The sequence below is a fragment of the Homarus americanus genome, unplaced genomic scaffold (genome assembly GCF_018991925.1).
Source record: "Homarus americanus isolate GMGI-L3 unplaced genomic scaffold, GMGI_Hamer_2.0 scaffold46197, whole genome shotgun sequence".
Lineage (NCBI taxonomy): Eukaryota > Metazoa > Arthropoda > Malacostraca > Decapoda > Nephropidae > Homarus > Homarus americanus.
In genome coordinates this window covers 1,256,120-1,276,808 of record NW_024723050.1, presented here as the reverse complement: position 1 = coordinate 1,276,808, position 20,689 = coordinate 1,256,120, and the positions used below count along the sequence as shown (strand labels likewise).

The 20,689-nt window shown below is 40.9% G+C and overlaps 1 protein-coding gene across 5 annotated transcripts in view; it reads left to right on the top strand.

Annotated features, from left to right (window-relative positions):
• The first annotated feature begins 8,320 nt into the window (after positions 1 to 8,320).
• Positions 8,321 to 20,689, top strand: part of LOC121863237 (mediator of RNA polymerase II transcription subunit 4-like) — a 32,667-nt gene continuing 20,298 nt past the window's right edge. For 4 of the 5 annotated variants that reach the window (XM_042361738.1, XM_042361741.1, XM_042361737.1 and 1 more), the window contains exon 1: positions 8,321 to 8,423. In XM_042361738.1, coding sequence (XP_042217672.1) covers positions 8,344 to 8,423 — 80 coding nt within the window. In that variant the 5' untranslated portion in view covers positions 8,321 to 8,343. The remainder of the gene's footprint in view (positions 8,424 to 20,689) is intronic. The other variant, XM_042361742.1, reaches the window with a different exon arrangement.

Sequence of the window (20,689 nt, the reverse complement as noted above, 5' to 3'; positions counted from 1 at the left end):
ACTGCCCCGGAGCCAGTAGATTCCCAGCAGGGAGATAAATATCAACGATGTCATTGATTCGACATGATTGAAACGGCAGGCCCACCTCGTGGGCCGAGGGCCCCAGACCCGCCTCGTGTCGGAGTGTATCCGACCACAACAGCAGTCGTCAGTTGTTAGAGGCGCCAGTGCTATACCCTGGGACATGCCTTGGAGTTATGGTCCACAGTGTGGTTGTATGTGTTTGTTAATAATTACCCCATGTTGGGTAGTGGACCCATGTATTTGTTGGTATCAGTAATAATGTGTTGTGTGTGAGGGCATCTCCTATGCACTACCAACACTCTGTGAAGCATCTTAAGTAAGGTTGATTCTTGTAACTGTACTGTAATGCCACGTACCACCAGTAGGTGTGAAAAGTAAAGTAATCTGCAAGGAGTTGTCATGTAACTATGTATTGTGAGTAGGGCCAAGGAACTGGTCCTGCTATGTAATGTAACGTAACACCAGTTAGGGTGTGAGTAATAAGAGTGTAATATCTGAGTAACTTGCAGAGGAGTAAAATTAAGAAAATAAGTAAATAAGAAATACTGAGTTTGCAGTTGAGTAAGCAAGGAGTTGCACCTTGAAGTTATATGTTAATAATATCTCTTTTTCCCTTTGATTTCATATTAATAAACCTGTTCTTAGAGTATTTTAGGAGTATTCATTTCTCCCACAGCAGTAACCTTTATTTCCGTCCAAGTGACTTGATACCAGAATTACAATACCCATGTGCCTTAGGCCCTCGACATGCTACCAGAAAGAACTAAGGTTATGCAGTAACCATTGAAGTAAGTAGAAAGAACCATTGAATTAAAGATAAGACAAGAGAAGTAAGAGTAAAAGATAAGGTAGAGTATGAGTAGAGAGAAACAGCCGCCGGTACATTGGCAGCTTGTTTGTTACGCCCCCCCCCCTCCGTTACATTGGCGGCAGCAGTGGGATGTAATTCACACGGTATCAGGTCAGGAGGAATAAATGTGATACTGTGGGTAATTTTTGTTTAAGTGTGATTTGTAATAACCATTTCTCTGTACAGGTACCTAATCATTTCACTGTAACTAATGAATATTCCAGATTGCTAATAATTTTGTGCCGTAATTTTTCCAGTGTACAGTAGTGTGTAATTCTGTGCAAATTTTTTTCTGTGGTTTTACGGAGAAGTTGAAAACAGTTCACGGCAAACTTTTTTTACTTTTTACTTTTTACTTTTATCCTCTTCGCCGCTGATCGGCTTGTTAGCCGCTTGGGCGATCGGTCACGACTCTTTTCCTTTATATTCTTCACCAAAAGGTCGGCTCGCTAGCCGCCCGGGCGATCGGTCACGTCTCTGTCACGCACTGTTGGCAAATACTGGGCATGCACCGGCTCCTGAATGTACCTGAACCCGCTCCAGTGTTGGTCAAGTCTTCTCTTGAAAGAGCTCACACTCGGTGCCGTCACAACACTTTCTGGTAGATTGTTCCAAGAGTTTACAACCCTCACTCCGAAAAAGTTTGCCCTCACGGTTTTCCGGACTTGCGGCTTCTTCAATCTTGAGCTGTGACCCCTTGTGGGGCGAGCGTCCGCCAGCTCCAAGTAAGGACACTCAACTGAGTAGTGCCCCCTGAGATGCTTATAAACCTCAACTAGGTCCCCCCTTGCCCGTCTGTAGTATAAGCTAGGCAAGTTCAGGCGCTCCAATCTCGCAGGGTAGCTGAGATGCCGAAGTGCAGGCACCAGCTTGGTGGCCCTCCTTTGAACATTTTCAACCAACTGACAGTCCCTAGCATATCTCGGGGACCAGATGGGGTGACAGTACTCCAGATGGGGAAGCACTTCACTCCTGAAGATCGTCACGAGGGACGGACCGTCTAGATATCTGAACGACCTTCTTATAAGACCCAATAATTTATTTGCCTGATTTACCTTCTTCTCACAATGGCCCGAGAACTTCAGCTCATTGTCAACATACACACCTAGGTCCTTCTCACACACAGTCTCAACTAGTACATTTTCTTCATCCCGTTGGGACATATGGTACGCCTCCTTACCGTTGGTACGCCCCAGGTGCATCCTCTTACACTTCGTGACATTGAATCTCAGCAGCCATTCCTTCGACCATTCCTGGAGCCCACAGAGGTCCTTCTGCAGCTCTTCACAGTCCGCTTGGTTCTTAATTTCCCGAAATAACTTGGCGTCATCGGCAAACATTTGTATGGAGGAGTGTACAACGTCAGGCATATCATTTATGAAACAAACAAACAACAGCGGGCCCAATACACTACCCTGCGGTACCCCACTTGTTACAGGTACAGATGACGATTTCGTGCCATTAATCACCACACATTGCTTGCGGTCATGTAGAAAGTCTTCTATCCACGCTAGGACATTTCCCCGAATTCCGTACCCTTCCAGTTTGATTTTCAGCCTTTCGTGGGGTACACTGTCGAAAGCCTTGGCAAAATCTAGGTAAATATTGTCGATATTACCACCCCGTTCTAGAATATGGGTCCAAATATCCAATACCTTGAGCAATTGTGTCAAGCAAGAGCGCCCCGGCATAAAACCATGTTGGCAATCTTTTACAAGGTTGTTTCGTAGTAGATGTTCCATCGCTGCATCTCTGATAATACTCTCAAGTACTTTACATATTATGCTGGTCAGGCTCACCGGTCTATAGTTGTTCGTGGAGTGCCTATCGCCCTTCTTGAAGATAGGACTCACATAAGCCACTTTCCATTCACTGGGGACACCTTACTTGGAGTTAGGTTTGACCATTGCCTCAAGAAAATTAGAAATCTGTTTTAAAGTAAAGTGTACAGTAAAATGTGGAAACTTGTAATGTTCAGAGTATTGAAAAGTGTCTGAAAAACAGAGGTTAGCTACCTATTTTTTTTTTTGCAGTCTTTTGGTGAAATCCAGGAAAGTGTTGGTTGTATGCCAAGGTAATAATTTTTGTGGGTGCCTTTCTGCACTGGTAACATAGCATTGTTGTGATCACTCGAGTTAATACTTTGATATTTACAGACAATGAGAGAACAGTGAACATCTGCCGTGTTAAGAGTGGTGGGGGCAGTGTTTGTTTCTGAGTGCTACCAGAAAGAACTAAGGTTATGCAGTAACCATTGAAGTAAGTAGAAAGAACAATTGAATTAAAGAACTAAGACAAGAGAAGTAAGAGTAAAAGATAAGGCAGAGTATGAGAGAGAGAAACAGCCAGCCGTTACATTGGTGGCAGCTTCTTTGTTACCGCCGCCGTTACAACTTGACCATGCTGAGGCTGCACCTTATGACGTGCATCGGCTTTAGCTTGTATATGACCGTAGTCAAAGCTGGAAACCCTTTCTTGCAGAGGTAGGTCTTGGCAAATGGAACACAAAATGGATAGGTCTAAATTTTTGGCTCGCCAAGATTTTACTTTAAGTACATTTCATAATCATGGCTTAGATAGATTCTAAGGTAGGCAAAAATTTTAAGCTTGCATGAAATTTAAGATTTTAAATAAAAAGACAAAAAGCATAACTTCTACTGGGTCATTGTGACCCATCTTTGGGTCACGATATACTGCCAGACTGGGAGTCACTAATACTAAGGGTAAATACTTAACTCTAATCTTAATTTCTAAGGGTCGCTGCCACCAGACCCCCTCTGGACAGCATGTAGCTCGTTAGGTAGCGTGCAGAGTGGACTAGGCATTGGTTAGGTTTTCCATTGACCAGATCGATAAGGGGAAAGAAGGGTGAAACCATAACATGTCTTAATTAATTTATTCCTTATAAAGCATACTGGTAAAAAACATACAATTGAATGGGTCTTCCTCAGAAGAACAACGAAAATGTTGGTTACCCAGATGGGCACCAGACGTCTTACATTAATGGCGTGTCATCCACATACTTATTGCATAACAATCTGTGACCTCCTTACCTCAGTCATTCCTTCTTACACTATCCCTTAACACATCAGACTGCTCCACCTGTATGGAATATAGCACCGTCGGTTATCATACATAGTAGCACCATCTCAACACACATGTTACACTCCATACCTGCAGGTATGGGACTCCTTGTGACTCTTAGGTATACACAACAGGCACCTCGTTCGCACACCGCCCTCGGTGGGTAAAGACGAGGGCTTCACCAAGAGACATACCAGTACTATTTCTACGCCTGGTATTATAGGTCGCTCCAAGCGACGACCGCAGAGTTTCTCACGGTCTCCTTATTTGTTACTACTCATTTGTAGTGGTGTGCTGGAAATCCACAGGTTCACAGTGGATTGGCATAGCTGGGAGTAGTCACCACCTGTTGGGACGCTCATAGGGATAATGGCTGCCGGGCAGTAAGGCACTCCGACCGCATGGAACCTGAGGTGACGTAGAACGGAGGGTACTGAGAAATAATGCCTGACGGGCGGTTATCACACCCCTAACACATTACTATTACACTTATATATCAGGCAAAGCTTTAAACTGTAATAACTTCTATATAAGCCTTAATTATAGGGCGGGATATAGCCCGATAGGACACTGACCTGAGGTGACGGTAGAACGGAGGGTACTGAGAGCAGTGCCCTGCCGCTCATCACCGCGTAGGCCTACAGTTTCCAATCTTTAATTTTTACTTTTATTTCTTACGGTTCTCACCTGAACACTTTTCGGTATATTGTCACTCATGCCGTATAAACACATATTTTAATCCTAAATTACACACTAAGGTAAGGTCTTGGTTTGCTAGTTCGTGGGTAAATTCATTGGGTTATAATATCAACGCGGTACACCCGAGGCGGGTACAGGACGCGCCTTAAAACAAAGGCCGAATGTTCATGGCGGGGGTGTATCAACTTCACTTAAAACTGTAATTAGGGACCCTCCTCTCACACATTGCACTATTTGAACACAGACATAAGATTCTCTGATCACTGTACCTGTCGTGGGTATATGTCACGTGAGGATACGAGGTGTATTAAGTTCATACCGACGCATACAAGATATTTCCTTTCAAGTATAGTTTCTGGGTCACTTCCAATACCTCACATAGTTCTGATACATTTAACCTTTTTCCAGACCATTGTTCTCATGTATTTTCATATGATATCTGTGGAAGTTATGTTCGCTACACGCTCACAGACGTAAATAGTGTGACCTTCAAACCCTGATCCACACCTAGTCCTACAGTACAGTAGCCCGGCTCAACTGGACTTTCCCAATCATCTTATGCATACCCTGAGTTCTCCTTAATGCTATGAATACATACAATTAATATGATATAACTGTACCTGGGTACAATACAACACATGGTCTAGTAACATTGAGTAGGTGAGTTATCCTTTATCAATGTTTCCCGTTTTCTGAGATTCTACAAGCGCGGTGGATTTGAATGTTATATAGCGTAATATGAATTAAATGGGGTTTTTAGGAATGACAATGATGTGCGCAGTACAGGGGAAGAGGGGGAGGGTAATTTGAGCCTCGCTAGCGCAGAAGTGCTGTCACTGATTATAAGGAGGTTCCGGCGTTCAGTGCGAGCATAGGTCGCCCCCTCATGAATACCCGCGAGGATGGCTATGCTTTCAGCATCAGTGGAGGAGGCCCAGTCGTGGACCCTGATTTTCCTGCAGGCCTGGTTCTCAGGAATCCACACAGCTGCCCCATCGCTGCCCAGCGTGGTAACAGACCCATCACAGTAGACGAGGATAGGAGGGTGGGAGGTCTTTAGAGAGGAAGCGACATCATTAATCTGCTCAAGGCAGTTAAGTTTGATCATATACCTCAGTTGGGTGGATTTACGACCAGGGAAGGTGTGGACGACAACGTCAACACACGGGGAAGTCCACGGCGGTAGAGGCGGATGAGTGTACTTGGGAGGGAGAGAGGTCGAGGGGTGTAGAGGTGATAACGCAGGATGTCAGCAGCAGTGTGGACGGGCCAGTGTTGAGAGGGAGGGGGGGAAAGTAATGGGGACAGGCCGGCGCAGGAGGGAGTTAAGATGTGAGTTCAGTGAGCGCAACAGGGGAGTCGGTTGCTCACTGCGAAGAAGTTTAACACCAAGGATGGCATTGAGAGCAGTAATTCGATCGCAGACGGGAAGCAGGATTAGTTCACACTGCATGACTTCTATTCTGGTGGTCATAGGGCAGCCGAGGATGAGTCTCATCGCTCTGTTTTGGATTTTCTCTGTGCTTTGTTTCTCGCGCTGGGAGGCAACTACAAGGACAGGAGAGGCATAATCTATGACAGCTCTGACGATGGCAATGTACCTGAGACGTAGGACCCTGACAGAGGCTCCTTTGAGGCCGTGAGTGAGGGACTGGAGGGGCCTCGTTCGTTGGCGGCACTGGGAGATGACGTGGGCGGCGACAGCGGAGGTCGTGGCTCTGGTAGTGGCTCGCACAGGTAGACCAAGGTACCTGTAGGTGCGTACTTGATCGATGTCTTGTCCTTGCAGAGTCAGTGGTGTCTGATGCCGGAAGCGTGAGATGAACTTGGTTTTAGTGTGTGAGATGACTAGCCCGAGAGTTTGACAGGTCCGGGCGAACGTGGAGAGTATAGGTTGTTCATGTTGCATTTTAGTAATTTGGAGGAGAATATCATCAGCGTAGCTTATGATGTGACCGTCTAGGGCGCGCTCAGCAAAGATGACGTTGAGGCGGCAGATGGAGTTCATGAGAATATTAAAGAGTGTAGGGCTGAGTACACCTCCCTGAGGCGTGCCAAGATCAAGGTCCCTGATCTTAGAGTAGTGGCCCTGAAAACGGACACGGGCCTGTCGATGGGAGAGGTAGTCAGCAATCCACGTGAGGAGTTTGCCCTTCACATCCATGAGAGCGAGGCCCTCAAGGATCACTTCACTGTTGGCTTTATCAAAAGCACCCTTGAAGTCGACGAAGAGGGAGGTTTTGGCGGAGGTGTTTGCCATATAGTGAGCGATGCAGTGAGCAGTGCTCTTTCCGGGGCGGAAACCATAGAGGTCAGGGTGCAGGTGGACTTCAATTTTCCAGTGGAGGCGGTGGCGTATCATGCGTTCCATCATCTTTGAGAAGCAGGAGATGAGGGATATTGGACGATATTCATCTTGTCTGCCTGGTTTAGGGACTGGGATGGTGGTGGCAGTCTTCCATTAGTGAGGCAGCTGACCAGTATCAAAAGAGAGGTTAAATAGACAGAGGAAGGGGTTACCTGGGGTGGCAATAAGGGCATTTAACACATCATATGTGACACCGTCATCGCCTGGGGCGGTGGACCGACCACGCTTAACAGCATTTAGTAGTTCACACTGTGTGAAAGGCACGTCAGTGTCTGCAGGCAGGTCTTGGTACTCGAAGATCTGCTGTCGGCGTTGTGGTTGCAGTGCGAGGGTGAGGTCTCGTACAGCGGGTGGTAGCGCATCAATGGAGGCGGCCTCCTGCCACGTCTGGGAGAGCGCCTCAGCTCGGGCAGCTGGTCTGGGGTGGAGCGTGGGTCTAGCGTTGGTGCCCCGGGCACGGTTAATGGTGCGCCATATATCACCTATAGATGTAGACTGGTCAATAGAAGCAAAATCAAACCACTGCTTCTCTCGTGCGAGAGTGATGGCAGATTGAAGCTCTTTATTTGTGCGCATCAGGAAGCGTAGAGAGTCAGGGGAGCTGGGAGATTTCTTCCACTGGTCGACTGCTATTCGGTGCCATACTCGGATAGACTTAACATGAGGGTCACGGTTAACGTTCCAATGACTCCTGGGCTGGCGGTTAGGGCGGCGGTGTTTTGGGACAGGGCGGAGGAGGTCAGTGCATTGTTTGGACAGATCAAGGTAGAGTTGGTCTGCAGTGGTGACAGTGTAACCCCGAAACCATTCAGCAATGGCAGTGATGAAGGCGGGTATGTTGGCAAGGGGTAGGCTGAGCCTAGGGCCCTTGGGTGGAACGGGTATTCTCACATACTGGAGGGTAGTGTGGATAGGGAAATGGTCACTATGGGAGGAGTGGAGGATGCGGGTGGAGTGTGGGCGGTGAGGGTCAGAGTAGAGAGCGATGTAGTCAAGTTTCCCTCCCCCGATGTTGGCGAAATCGCGAAGGGTATTGGATATGTCCTGAATCACGACTTGAACCCAGGACATATTGTTGATAAATGCCCGCTGCTGTAGCTGTACCACAAACCGTTCTATTCAGTCTTCCTTATATTCTAAATAGTTCTAATTATATCTACAAAAAATTATCGATACGATTGATGATATATATGTGATGGAAAATATACAGAAGAGTGTATTTCTTTATCCTGACAGATTTTTTTTTTATCCCTGATGCGGGAAAAAAATATAAAAAGTACTGTGTCAATCCAGAGTGATCCGCCTGTCAAAAACGCAGATGTTTACAGTGACAATGGCGTCTATAAGCACAAGGGAGAGGCTTTTGTCTCTTATTGACGACACAGAATTAATATCAAAGTAAGTATTTTGTATTTATCATCGTAAAGCCATAGGTTAATAACAGAGACGCTGTATTGAATAGCATTTGGTTCGTACTCTACTGAAGGACTCGCATCTGAGTACCGCTGGCTAACTCTAAGAGCACCTATTAAGTTACATAGTTATATCCTGAATAAAAGTTTGACCCCCCGAAAAGCCAAATCGGTTTACATTCGGAAAAGGACAATGACGGAACACCATTCATTTGTATAGGAGATAGAGCAAAACAAAGGGGTAATATTGCAGTAAACAGCGACCAGAGAATTCCGGAAATTTTCTACTCTTAATCGATAGAATTATTTTTTCTATGATCCTTTTCTTTTATTACACTTTCGTCGCAAATTGATAAGATAAATTTGCACTTCCACCTCCCACTCTGATAAAAAGTAAAAAATATATTTTTCTAGTGTATTTGTGTTTATACCGAATATAACCTTCATTTCCGTCGGAAATTGACCGTTTTGTTTTCGATTTGTTTTCGTGGGACGTTTTTCGAAAAAAAAAAATTAATGGCTAAGCAAATAAAAAATACACCAAAACACACTAGAAAAACAACACCAAACCTAACTGACTCCCATATGATGGAATCACATATTTCTTACCTTATTGGTCTGGTTCTTGTTCGTCGTTGGATTCTGAGATTTTTACACAACGCAACATATGTTGTTCCTTGCGATATTTACATTCAGTCTTGCACTTAAGACACTTTACTGAGGTTGGAAGAACACCATGCAATCGAAAAAATGCTATAGTTTCTTCGTGTTTATCCCAAAACTCTCAATCAGTTCCATATAATTTAAGTGACACCCATCGCAGACTTCCATGGTCGGAAATGATGTTGAATTTCTAAATATGAGAGACCCAAAATAAAAATCGATTTGATTGGGCCAAAAATACCGCAAATTAAACCACAAATCATTTTAATTGGTTGCAAAAAAAAAAAATAACGCTTTTGATTGGTCGTGTGACGTGTACAGGAACGCATGCGCGTGATGATTAATCAAGGAGACACGCAGGAGACACGCAGTGTGAGAGGTGAGGTAGGTGATAATGGCGTAAGATTACTGGAAGAAAATAGAAAATTTTGGATATGCTATCTCCGTTATTATACATTTGCGACAGTAATGTAATAGATGAAAATTATCTTTTAATTAGACGTCTTATTAGAATATGATAATAGATTAGTGGTAGGAATGTGGAATGTTTAAATGCAAAAATACCATTCATAATAAGGAAGTTATTGAATTTTAAAAATTTTAAAATCAGCATCTTATGCCCCTATGCTGTTGCTCAAATTGTGTGAACCCATGATGCATTCTGGTCCCTGACTCGGAGTCAGGGAAGATACTGTAACGGCTATTTATATTCTCGTGAAGGCTGACCACTTTACTGGGTTATTACATAGCGTCTGGGGGTCCAGGGGCGAAACCTGACTAGGGCCTCTGGGGGTCCGGGAATTCAGAACACGCAATTGATAGATCGGTAATTATTCAGGACTAACCAGCGGCCGAAATTTATCGAAAACTGTTATAAAAATGCCGTATTTTCTCTGACTTTTAGAGTAGACACTGTTGTAGCTTGTACAAATGTGATAAAAAATGGATATTTTTAAAATAACATAACTTAATATTTGTGAGCATGAAAAACAGACCTAACCAACCTAACCAAACAGACCTAACTAACCTTACTTAACTTCCTTACTGGGGGGCTACACCCCCCGGATCCCCCGGTATATTAAACAGAAAGAACTTACAATGATATGGTGAAATTTGAGGCATTTTCTGGACATTAGATGATGCGGGCACATCGGCGCTTATGCAGCCCGGGCGGCGGAGTAATTTATTGTGATGGCGGGAAACGTTGAGCCACGGCGTTGAGGAAGTAATGAACAAATTTTTTTCCAGTTTGAAAGCACAGGAATTCCTGCAGTGTGGACAGTATCTATTTAAGGAACAATTCCGTGGTGTCTGAACAATTGAAGAGTCTTGTTGTCTTTATCCCTAAATTCGCAAATTACATCCATATTAGACTGGTGACAACCTTCACACGTCATGCTGAAAATGAAACTGCGGCGAGCCCAGGGAAAAGCACAGCAGCGGAGCGCGGCTTCATTACTGCCGGCAAGACAAATCAGTGCACACCTATGCGCCTAATTATCTATGAAACGAAAAATTTGCACAAGAAATGACAATCATATCAGAACTCACTGATGAAAATAATGTAAGAAAATAAAGTGATAAAAATAACTCGTCTGTGGGTTAGTTGTATACAGTCGGCCCTTAACATACGCAGGTTTAACTTACACGGATTTGCAAATACGCGGATTGCCGCTGGAGGAATATACATTCAAAGGAATATACATTATTCAAATCGCGCGCGACACACACACACACACACACACACACACACACACACACACACACACACACACACACACACACACACACATCGCCTGCCCCCTCCCTCAGTCAGTCTCGCTGTAACCACGCTTGTGTTGACATCAGCATTGTAGTTGCAAAAATATTACATTTCCGTGAATGTATTATATCAAGCACAGTATGAATAGAATATCACTAATATAACAGTATTTTAACCAAAACTATTAAAAAACGAGCACCGTATGGTAAATAAGGACATGGGGGCCAGGGGTGTTTTTTTGGGGGTAGGAAAAATACGCGGTTTCTTAACATTCACGGGTATCTCTGTTACCTAACCCCAGCGTATGTTAAGGGCCGACTGTATATGGTAAAGGTGCAGAATAGCGCTACCACCAGAAGTTGTGTTGTTTTTCTTTTTTTTTTGCTATACTTATTGTTTTGATGCTTTTAAGTATATTAAAAGAAACGACAACTTTCGAGTATAATTTTAAGTATTTATTTATTTATTTTTTATTTACTCTATCCCGCTTCACAATTCTCCTCCCGGGGCCATTTTTGTTGTTTACCTCGCTGAATCCCTCTTCAAGAGATGTTTCCTAAATGATGGTGAATGCTTCCATGAATTCTTCCTCGCCATTGCTGATGTATATCAACCTCAATATTAAGGTAAGTTGTTTAACACAAAAATTAACACGATAATACATAGAATCTAATAAAACCTCACCTAATATACCCAACCTATGGGTATGTTAGGTCAGGTTCTATGTATTGTCGTTTCCATTTCTGTGTTTAGTATCATGCTATTAGTGTGTAGAAATTCTTTAACCAAATCAACAAACAACTTCTGGTGTTAGCGCTATTCTACACCTGTACCGTATATATTAACCAATAGACTATTATTTCTACTATTTTTTTTTGTAAATAACAGAATTTCTGTTGCGTAGTGTGTTCTGATGTTTTCTTGTTGCGATTCGGACAATTTTGGAATTCTCTATTACCACAAATCACTCGTGGCTCTCCCCCACCCAGAACCCCGAATTCCCACGCTTTCCCCCATTACAGGTTGACAATCCTTTATCCGAAATCCTTGGGGCCAGAGGCATTTTGGTTTTCGGAATTTTTCGGTTTTCAGATTTTTTTTTTTTTTTTTTGTGTATTAGCCCACCCGGGCATAGATCACTGACCCACATTGGGGCCTGGGGGTCTAAAATATAATAAAAATTATAATAATAATAATAATAATTCATAGGTGTAGGTCGTGTTTCTCACTTTTGATCTTTTTTTCATTCTTGTATTTCTTTACTGTATTATTATTTTATTATTACAGTATTATTGTTATTATTATTATTAATTTTGTTATTATATTTTATTATTATTATTATTATTTTAATCATTATTATTTTATTTTGGTGTATTTTTATTAAAAATTTTATTTACTATGAATAATAATAATTATTATTATTATTACAATTACATTTTCGCCCCCCAGGCCCCGATGTGGGTCAGTGATCTGTGCCTGGGTGGGCTAATAATCCCTGTTAAAAAAAAAAATAAATAAAAAAAAAATAAAAATATGACCCACAAAAAACTTTCGGTTTTTAGAGCTTTTCGGTTTTCGGAATTTCGGATAAAGGGTTGTCAACCTGTATTATTAGAGGGAGGGGGGGGGGGCTAAATCCAAAACAAGTGATTTCCAATAAAAATGAATGTCAGATTTGACCAAGTCGTATCAAAAACCACCAGAAAAACAATTTTTTTATCAGATTCTTTGGTTGCTGTAATCTGCAAATTTACCCCCCCCTGGTTAAGAAGCTAGGTCATGAGGAAGCCATAACATGAATGAATACTTCTAGATGAAATTTTTGCAGATATATAATTATCTTAAGAGAAAAAGTACTGTCCTCTGATTGGTTAAAGCTGATCATGTGAAGCTCATGTGTATGAGAATTAATTATAATATTGTTTGCTTTCTTATAATAGTGCACCGTTCTATCTAACCTAACCTCTCCTGGACCCCCCCTCCTGATTAGGTTAGGTTATGTTTGGTTAGTTTGGGGTGATTTTCTATGGTTTTTTACACATATTTCTAATACCCAAAGAAAGAACGGTGCACTACTATAAATTGACCATAATATCCTGTAAAACTGTCTTAACAGAACTTAAAATCAACAAAGAATAGTTATTATCCCTTAAAATAACATAATATAAATATGATAGATTAAATAGTAAACGAGAACTGTAGTGAAATCTCATGTTCATCCACCAGCACCAGCCAATCAGCTGCCTTGCTACAAACTGACCTTAGGCCTCAGTTGCAAACATCGAGGGAACAGACTGTAACTGCTGACAATCCCCTGGGGTCCAGTGATCATGCAATAGTATTGAGCTTTAATAACCTACTTTTTTTTAAATACACTACAGTACAGTATGTAAACAACACCATGCCAAGTCATTAAAACTACAGTACTGCACTTCAAAGAAAACCTTGATGGTACGGTATTAGAAATTATTTCAATACTGTACTGGCTTCCCTGCATTATAGAAGAGATGCATTCTTGAATACAGGTGCTCCCCTACTTACGACTGCTTCAACTTACGTTCATCGGTACTTACGACCTGCTCTGACCTTACAACCGTCGGGACATACGACCGCGGCAGTCGTGACCAAAAATATTTTCAAATGACACGCGCATTTTCTATACCGAAACGTTTCCGTCCCGGGCGAGAGCATGGCGTGGCTTAGGTCGCCGCGTGGGTACACTCACTCAGTACAGCGCTTAGTTGGTGTTTGGCTATTGTATCCTATACTGATAGTGCTGTGAACTTTTGTTATTATCGTATTTAATTTACTTAATAATGACTGGAAAGTGTAAAAGTGAGAGTACTGGTGGTGCTCCAAAGAAAAGGAGACAGGCAATTAATTTTGAGATGAAAATGAAGATAATAATGCAGCATGAGGATGGAAAAATTGTAGCAACAATCTCACGCGACCTAGGTTTCTCGCACTCGACCATATCCACTATTCTGAAGGACAAGGAACGTATTTGTGATGTAGTGAAAGGAACAACACCTATAAAGGGAACTATAATTTCGAAGAAAAGACAAGGTTCTATTCAAGATATGGAAAAATTATTGGTGATATGGATAGAAGACCAGATACAGAAGCTTGTACCCGAAAGCCTTCTAACCATACAGGCTAAAGCAAGAAGCCTGTTCCAAAGCCTGAAGGAGCAGGCAGGAGATGAATGTGATCAAACCTTTACAGGAAGTCATGGGTGGTTTGATAGATTTAAAAAATGCTACAGTCTACACAATGTTAAGGTGAGTGGAGAGGCTGCTAGTGCTGATGTTGGTGCTGCCGAAGTTTTTAAGGAGGAGTTAGATGAAGTGATTGTGGAATGGAATTATTTGCCTGAGCAAATATTCAATGTGGTTGAGACTGGATTATTGTGGAAGCGCATGCCTAAGCGGACATGCAGCCGCAAAGAGGTGAAAACAATGCCAGGATTCAAGGCATTCAAGAACAGAATTACACTTCTGTTGGGGGGGAATGTTGCTGGTTTCAAGCTAAAGCCCTTCATGATCTATCATTCAGAGAACCCCAGGGCTTTTAGACATGTCAGCAAGCACACACTGCCGGTGTTTTATCGCAGTAATAAGAAAGCCTGAATGACCTTAGCACTGTTTGAGGATTGGTTCATGACTTGTTTCATTCCACCAGCCAAGGAGTATTGTCTGTAACAACGGATTCCATTCAAGATTTTGCTGATTTTGGATAGTGCTCCGGGACACCCACCACACCTGGACGACATGCACCCTGATGTTAAGGTAGTGTACATTCCACCTAACACTACCTCGGTCATCCAACCCATGGATCAAGGTGCTATTGCTGCCTTTAAGGCGTATTATTTACGTACTACTTTCGCTCAGGCTGTTGCTGCTACTGAAGGTGAGAATACGCTCAGAGAGTTTTGGAAGGACTACAACGTTTTGTCATGTATAAAGAACATTAGTGCAGCATGGGATCAGGTTACAAAACAGTGCATGAATGGAATATGGAAGAAAATCCTGAAAATATATGTGAACAGTTTCAAAGGATTTAATGAAAATGAAGTTATTTCGGATATTAGTAACAAGATAGTGGAGTTAGGTAAACAGCTGGAGTTAGAAATTGATAATGAAGATGTTGGACAGTTGGTTGAAAGTGTAGCAGAAGAGCTCAGTAACGAGGATCTTATTGAACTAGATGCACAGAAAATTGCAGAGGAAGAAGAGAGACAAAATGTAGAAGAAGAACCTGCACCCCCCAAAAAGTTTTCAGTGAAACAAATGGCAGAGGCATTTGCTACAATTAATAAAGGAATGCGAATGTTTGATGGCATGGATCAAAATTATGAGCGTTATGCCAAAGTTGACAGAATGATCCAAGATGCACTTGCTTGCTACAGAGAAATTTATAATGAAAAGAACAAACAAACTGTGCAGTCTAAATTGGATATCTATTTTAAGAAGTCACCCAGTGCTCTCTCCTCACACCCCACCAGTGCTGCCTCTTCACTCCCTCAAGATGATCCAATACCTTCAACCAGCAAGTTTCCACAGTACATAAACCTGTCTGAAGAAAACGACATTGATGACCCACCCAGCCCTGTCTCCTCCTCTGCTTCATCCAATTAATATAGTCTCCATGTATCCTGTAAATAGAAAATTATGGGGGCCCCGTGTGCATTCAGCTGACTACATTAAAGGTAAGTGCTCAGTCACACTGTATGCATTCCTCATTATTTATTACTTTTACTGTACTGTATCAATTCCTCATTATTTATTACTTTTACTGTACTGTACTGTATTTCATTGTAGATTTTTTATTATTTTTGAAATAAAATTGCATTTTTTTTCTTTTTTTTTTATGTATGTCGGACTTACGACCAATCAGACTTACGACCTATTTTTGGGTCCCTAACCCCGTCGTAAGTCGGGGAGCACCTGTACATGTAATTGTCCATAATGTAAAACCAATAGTGTACAATACAGTACTGTATAGAATTTGAGATGCATTCTTATAGTAAGTTTCTCAGTCAAAAGACAATAAAAAACAGTTGCAAATGAAAATAAACCTTTTTAAACACATACAGTATTAAGTTTTGGCCTATACTGGTCAACAGCATCTATGTAGTAGATCATGTACACTTCATAGAACACAGAGTTCTCCTGCTCCATTAGTCACCTTGAGTCTGAACAAATGTAGTCAAGGAAGCATTTCAGAGTCAAGGTTAGTTATAATTTACTAAAGAGTTTTAAGTAAATAATGGAATCAGTATTGAAGTGAGAAAAAGTGTCTTAATGATATTTTTTGTATATTTTGGGGCTGCAGTCCTATACCCTACTCTCACACTCCCTCCCTCCCTTTCACTCCAACACTCATCACTCACATTTTACATTGTTTTCAGTAACTTTCTTAGCATGAATTTGCACAGCATAAAACTTTTTAGGAATACAGTTACATCTCTCGTATTATGCGGGGACTAGCTGTACACAAAAGACTTTAATTTGAATCACAGAAATGATGGCAGCAAATACTAAGAGGGAAAAGATGAAGAGAATCCCTGTTAAATACATGTGATACTCTACTGTACATTTGACCAGAACCTAGACCCCGACTTACGACTTCGTGGACTTACGACCGTCGGGACTTTGACAGCCTCAGATGAATAAAAAAATTTTTTTTTTTCTACCATTCTATTTACCGAAGCGTTTCCAGTTAATGTGGTCTCAGTGTATAATTAGAAAATTATGGGGGCCCCATGTGCATTCAGCTGACTACATTAAGGGTTGGGAGTGCTCAGTCACACTGTATCCATTCCTTATTATTATACTTTCCTGTACTGTATCTTATTGTGTTTATTACTTTCTGCTGTGCTGTATCCATTCATCATTATTCATTACTTTTACTGTACTGTATTTCATTGTAGATTTTTTATTAAAAAAAAAAAAAAAATTTTATTAAAATTTTTTTTTTTCTACTATCAGACTTACGACCATATCGGACTTGACCTGGATTTGGGTCCCTAATTACGTCGTAAGTGGGGTTTGGATGTATGCTGTACCTTTCTTCGGCCCATCTTAAATAATGCAGCTTACCAGTTGGCCAACTCAGTACATCCTAAATAACCAACTGGGCCCTTATTACTAAAATCTTGCACACTTCAAACAAGTAGCTGACTAGAGGTTCAGGAATGAGTTTGAGTTGGATATTGTAGTGTCAAGCAAAGTTTCAACTGTGGTGAAAGAAAGCCATGATGATGTGTTCGGTCGTAGTAACATCGTTAAAGGTAATGCGAGAGGAAGTTGATTCAGACGTTCGTGCCTCTCTGCCTTGCAACCAACAACATTTTGCTCAACAAGCATGCCGCGTAAAAGGCCAAGCGGCCCTACGGACCAGCTGACCTGAACTTTGAAATCATGAAGGCAATATACATAAACCTCCTTCGGCGCAATATAACTGCTGGAGAATAGCGACATCTTGTATTTTCACAAATGATCAGCTTCTCCACTTCATAGCATAAAGCCTTTTTATGCGGCCTTCTTTTAGTACCTGTAGTTAGAAGGCCTTCCGCTTATTTATGCATGCCTTTGTAAATATTATTAAGCAAACAAGTCACTATTATTTTCTCTGATGTCTGGGAAAGGATGTTGAAACTATAAGAAGGTATTTAAAGTGACCAGGGAGCATCTTGGTGAGCAGGTGGCTTTTACGAACTTACAGTCAACTTCGAATCTGCTGTTTGGCGAGCTGTTCCAGATATCCTGCCAGATGCCATCATCCGTAGGTGTAGTTTTCTTTGGGGGCAGGCTGTGTGGAGGAAGGTTAAAAAACAGGGACTTCAAACTCCATACACAAATGATGTGGGAACTGTCGTGATCCCAATATCCTTTATACCTGGGGAGTGAAACCTACCCCAAGTTATCATCAAATAAAGGAACAAACAGGGAACATGGCAATAATTATCCCCACAAAAACCGACTCAACTGAATGTACTTGAATAAATAAGAATAAGTTGGAGTAAGTGAGTCACAAATGGGAAGATAATTAAATAATTCAATTTATGTTCTTAAAAGAGTACTGTCTAACAACCATGGAATTTAAGGGAATACGTGATTGTATATTAAAATAAGAGTGATGCTGGAAGGGTGAAAATATACCGTTAAGGAGTTAAATCAAATGAATACTACTTAACATTAACTATATTAAACACAGACATTACAATATATACACAGCAATCACAACCAACTGGTTATTTCCTACCAAATAGGAAATTCCTTAACACCAGGATCCCTTACTAGGCCTAAGTTAACGTGCCACTAATTACCAGGTACAGGTACCACTAGGGTATTGTAGATGACTGAACAAGGCACTTCTGTACTGGGCAAGTGTCGATGCTAGAGTCGGGGTGGACACGTCCTACCTACACCACGGTTTACTAGAGAGAGAGTCTGGCCACACAGCATGTGAGTGAGGAGCGTCTTAGCTTACGTGACTCAGGACAGTTGCCAAATAGTCTTATAACTAAATACTACTCTTGGTTTAACTTAACAGAGTAACGCAAATGATGCATATTAATGACATACATAGATATACAATTAACCTAAGTAACTAAGAACAACAATAAGATAATAGTTAAGATAACAAGTTATAATAGTTTGTGTGGAGTGGAGGCATGAACAGATACCACACGACATGCGCGCTACAGGCACGTGACAGAACACACAAATACATAAGAAAGGTGCTTGCTCAACTTAATGTTCCAGCTGAACATATCGAAGAACTATTTCTACGCCTCTACCGTGATGCAGTGACAGAACCGCTCATCAATCTAATAGAATCCATTAAAAATACAAGGATAAATTCAGACATCTGGACCCCATCTGCTTGGAGTGTATTTAAATGGAGTGTCCGCACAAATACTGACTGAAGGGTGGCTTAATTGCCTTAACTTGAAAGCAAGAAAAGGACAACTTAACTTCTACCTGTTAATCAAGCTACTCCATAATGAATCAAAATTAGTGACACTCCAGGTGCGGCTCTTGCCCGATGGTAAAGTGCTACAAAAACGGCGGGCCAAGTATGTACACCACCAAGGACAGCTCTTCAAACTTTGGGACGAATTAAATAGTGGACGAAGATCCGGTAAAAATTTGCTACGAGCCATTTCACATCATGTGACTGTTTATCAGTAATGTTTGTTCGTTTATGCTGCTTCTTACTTTTGTACTTATATCATTCATGCATAGATTAAAGGGTATACAGTAAAGCCTCAAATAACGACATTAATGTATCCTCCAATATTGCAGTATAAGGTGAATCGTCTTATTGCAAATCATTAATTACCATTGAAATAAAGCAATAATAATGAGATGCGTTCCCAAGTGTGACCTTTTCATACTTTTTGTGTGACTTTTTACCCTCTTTTCCCCCAAAACAATACAATTAATGAAAAGTGCAAACTATATTCTTTAAATAATGTTTCTGAATGCACCTTATACAATATAAATGCATAATAATATGGTCACACAAGAGGAGATGGGACGCCATTGTTTTCGTTTGTGTTTACAGCCGGGAGTCCGGGAGGATAGTTTTACACGAGAAAATGAAGAAAATAAGACCCTGGTTGTAGCTGTAGTAAATTTAATGCAAAAAAATTAATATATATGTTTTAAGTAACGTTGTTTAATGTTAATAATTGGAACAATTGAAGTAGCTAACCACTAATGGCAAAGAAAAAAAAGAAATGGATTGGGAACGCCAATATATACGTGCGCATTTAAAGATACCTAAGGATACCACGTCATTTATCTTAAGATTCATTATTGTTTATTACTGAACATGTATTTGATTAAATTAATGTTTATATATGCAAAATGAACAATACAATTCATTAATACGTAGAATATTAAAACGCACAAGAGGATAAGAGACGACATTGCTGTCAGAGTTTACACCCAATGTATACGTACGCACTCAAGGAAACAGTCATTTATCTTAAAAAATATGTACAAAAGATTCATTATTGTTTGTTACTGAATATGTATTTGATTGAATTAATGTTTATATATGTGAAATGAACAATGCAATTCATTAATAATGCATAGAATATTAAAACACACACAAGGAGACAAGACGGCATTGTTTTCGTGAGTGACGATGGTTCTACATAAGAAACTGAAGAAAATAAGACCCTGGTTGTAGTTGTAGTGAACTTAATTAAAAAAAAAATGAATACCTGTATGTATATTTTAAGTAATGCTATTTAATGTTAATAAATGGAACACTAGAAGTAGCTAACCACTAATGGTAAAGAAATAAGGTGAGACAATTGGGAATGCCAACGTATGAACAGTAAGTCGGTACATGTGAAAATATATCGTCATTTCTTTACATTTACTCTTCATATATGTTTTAAATAATATTTACGAATGTAAAACTAAAATTCTATTCACCAATGGCGGTAAAGTCTAAAACATAAGGACAGCCAATGAATATTGTGCGAGTTTTTATTCAGATGACAAAGTCATCAGGTTCAACTCTGGCTGAAGCTGTAGCTTTCCATAAAGCTGTTGCTAAAACTGTTACTGAACCTGAAGTTGATGTTGAAGCTGCTTATTATGCTGAATTTGATGGTGTAGCTGAAGTTGATGGTTTAGGCCTTCAAATAATAAAGCTGTCGAAAGAACCTTGCACAGCTGCTTTCTTTTCTCATTATACATCTTTATGTAGAGGTCATTTGCTATTATTTAAATTTTAATGCTTTTCTCTGTTAATAGATCCACTTCAGAAAATATGTTCATTGCTTGCTCCATATAATATCC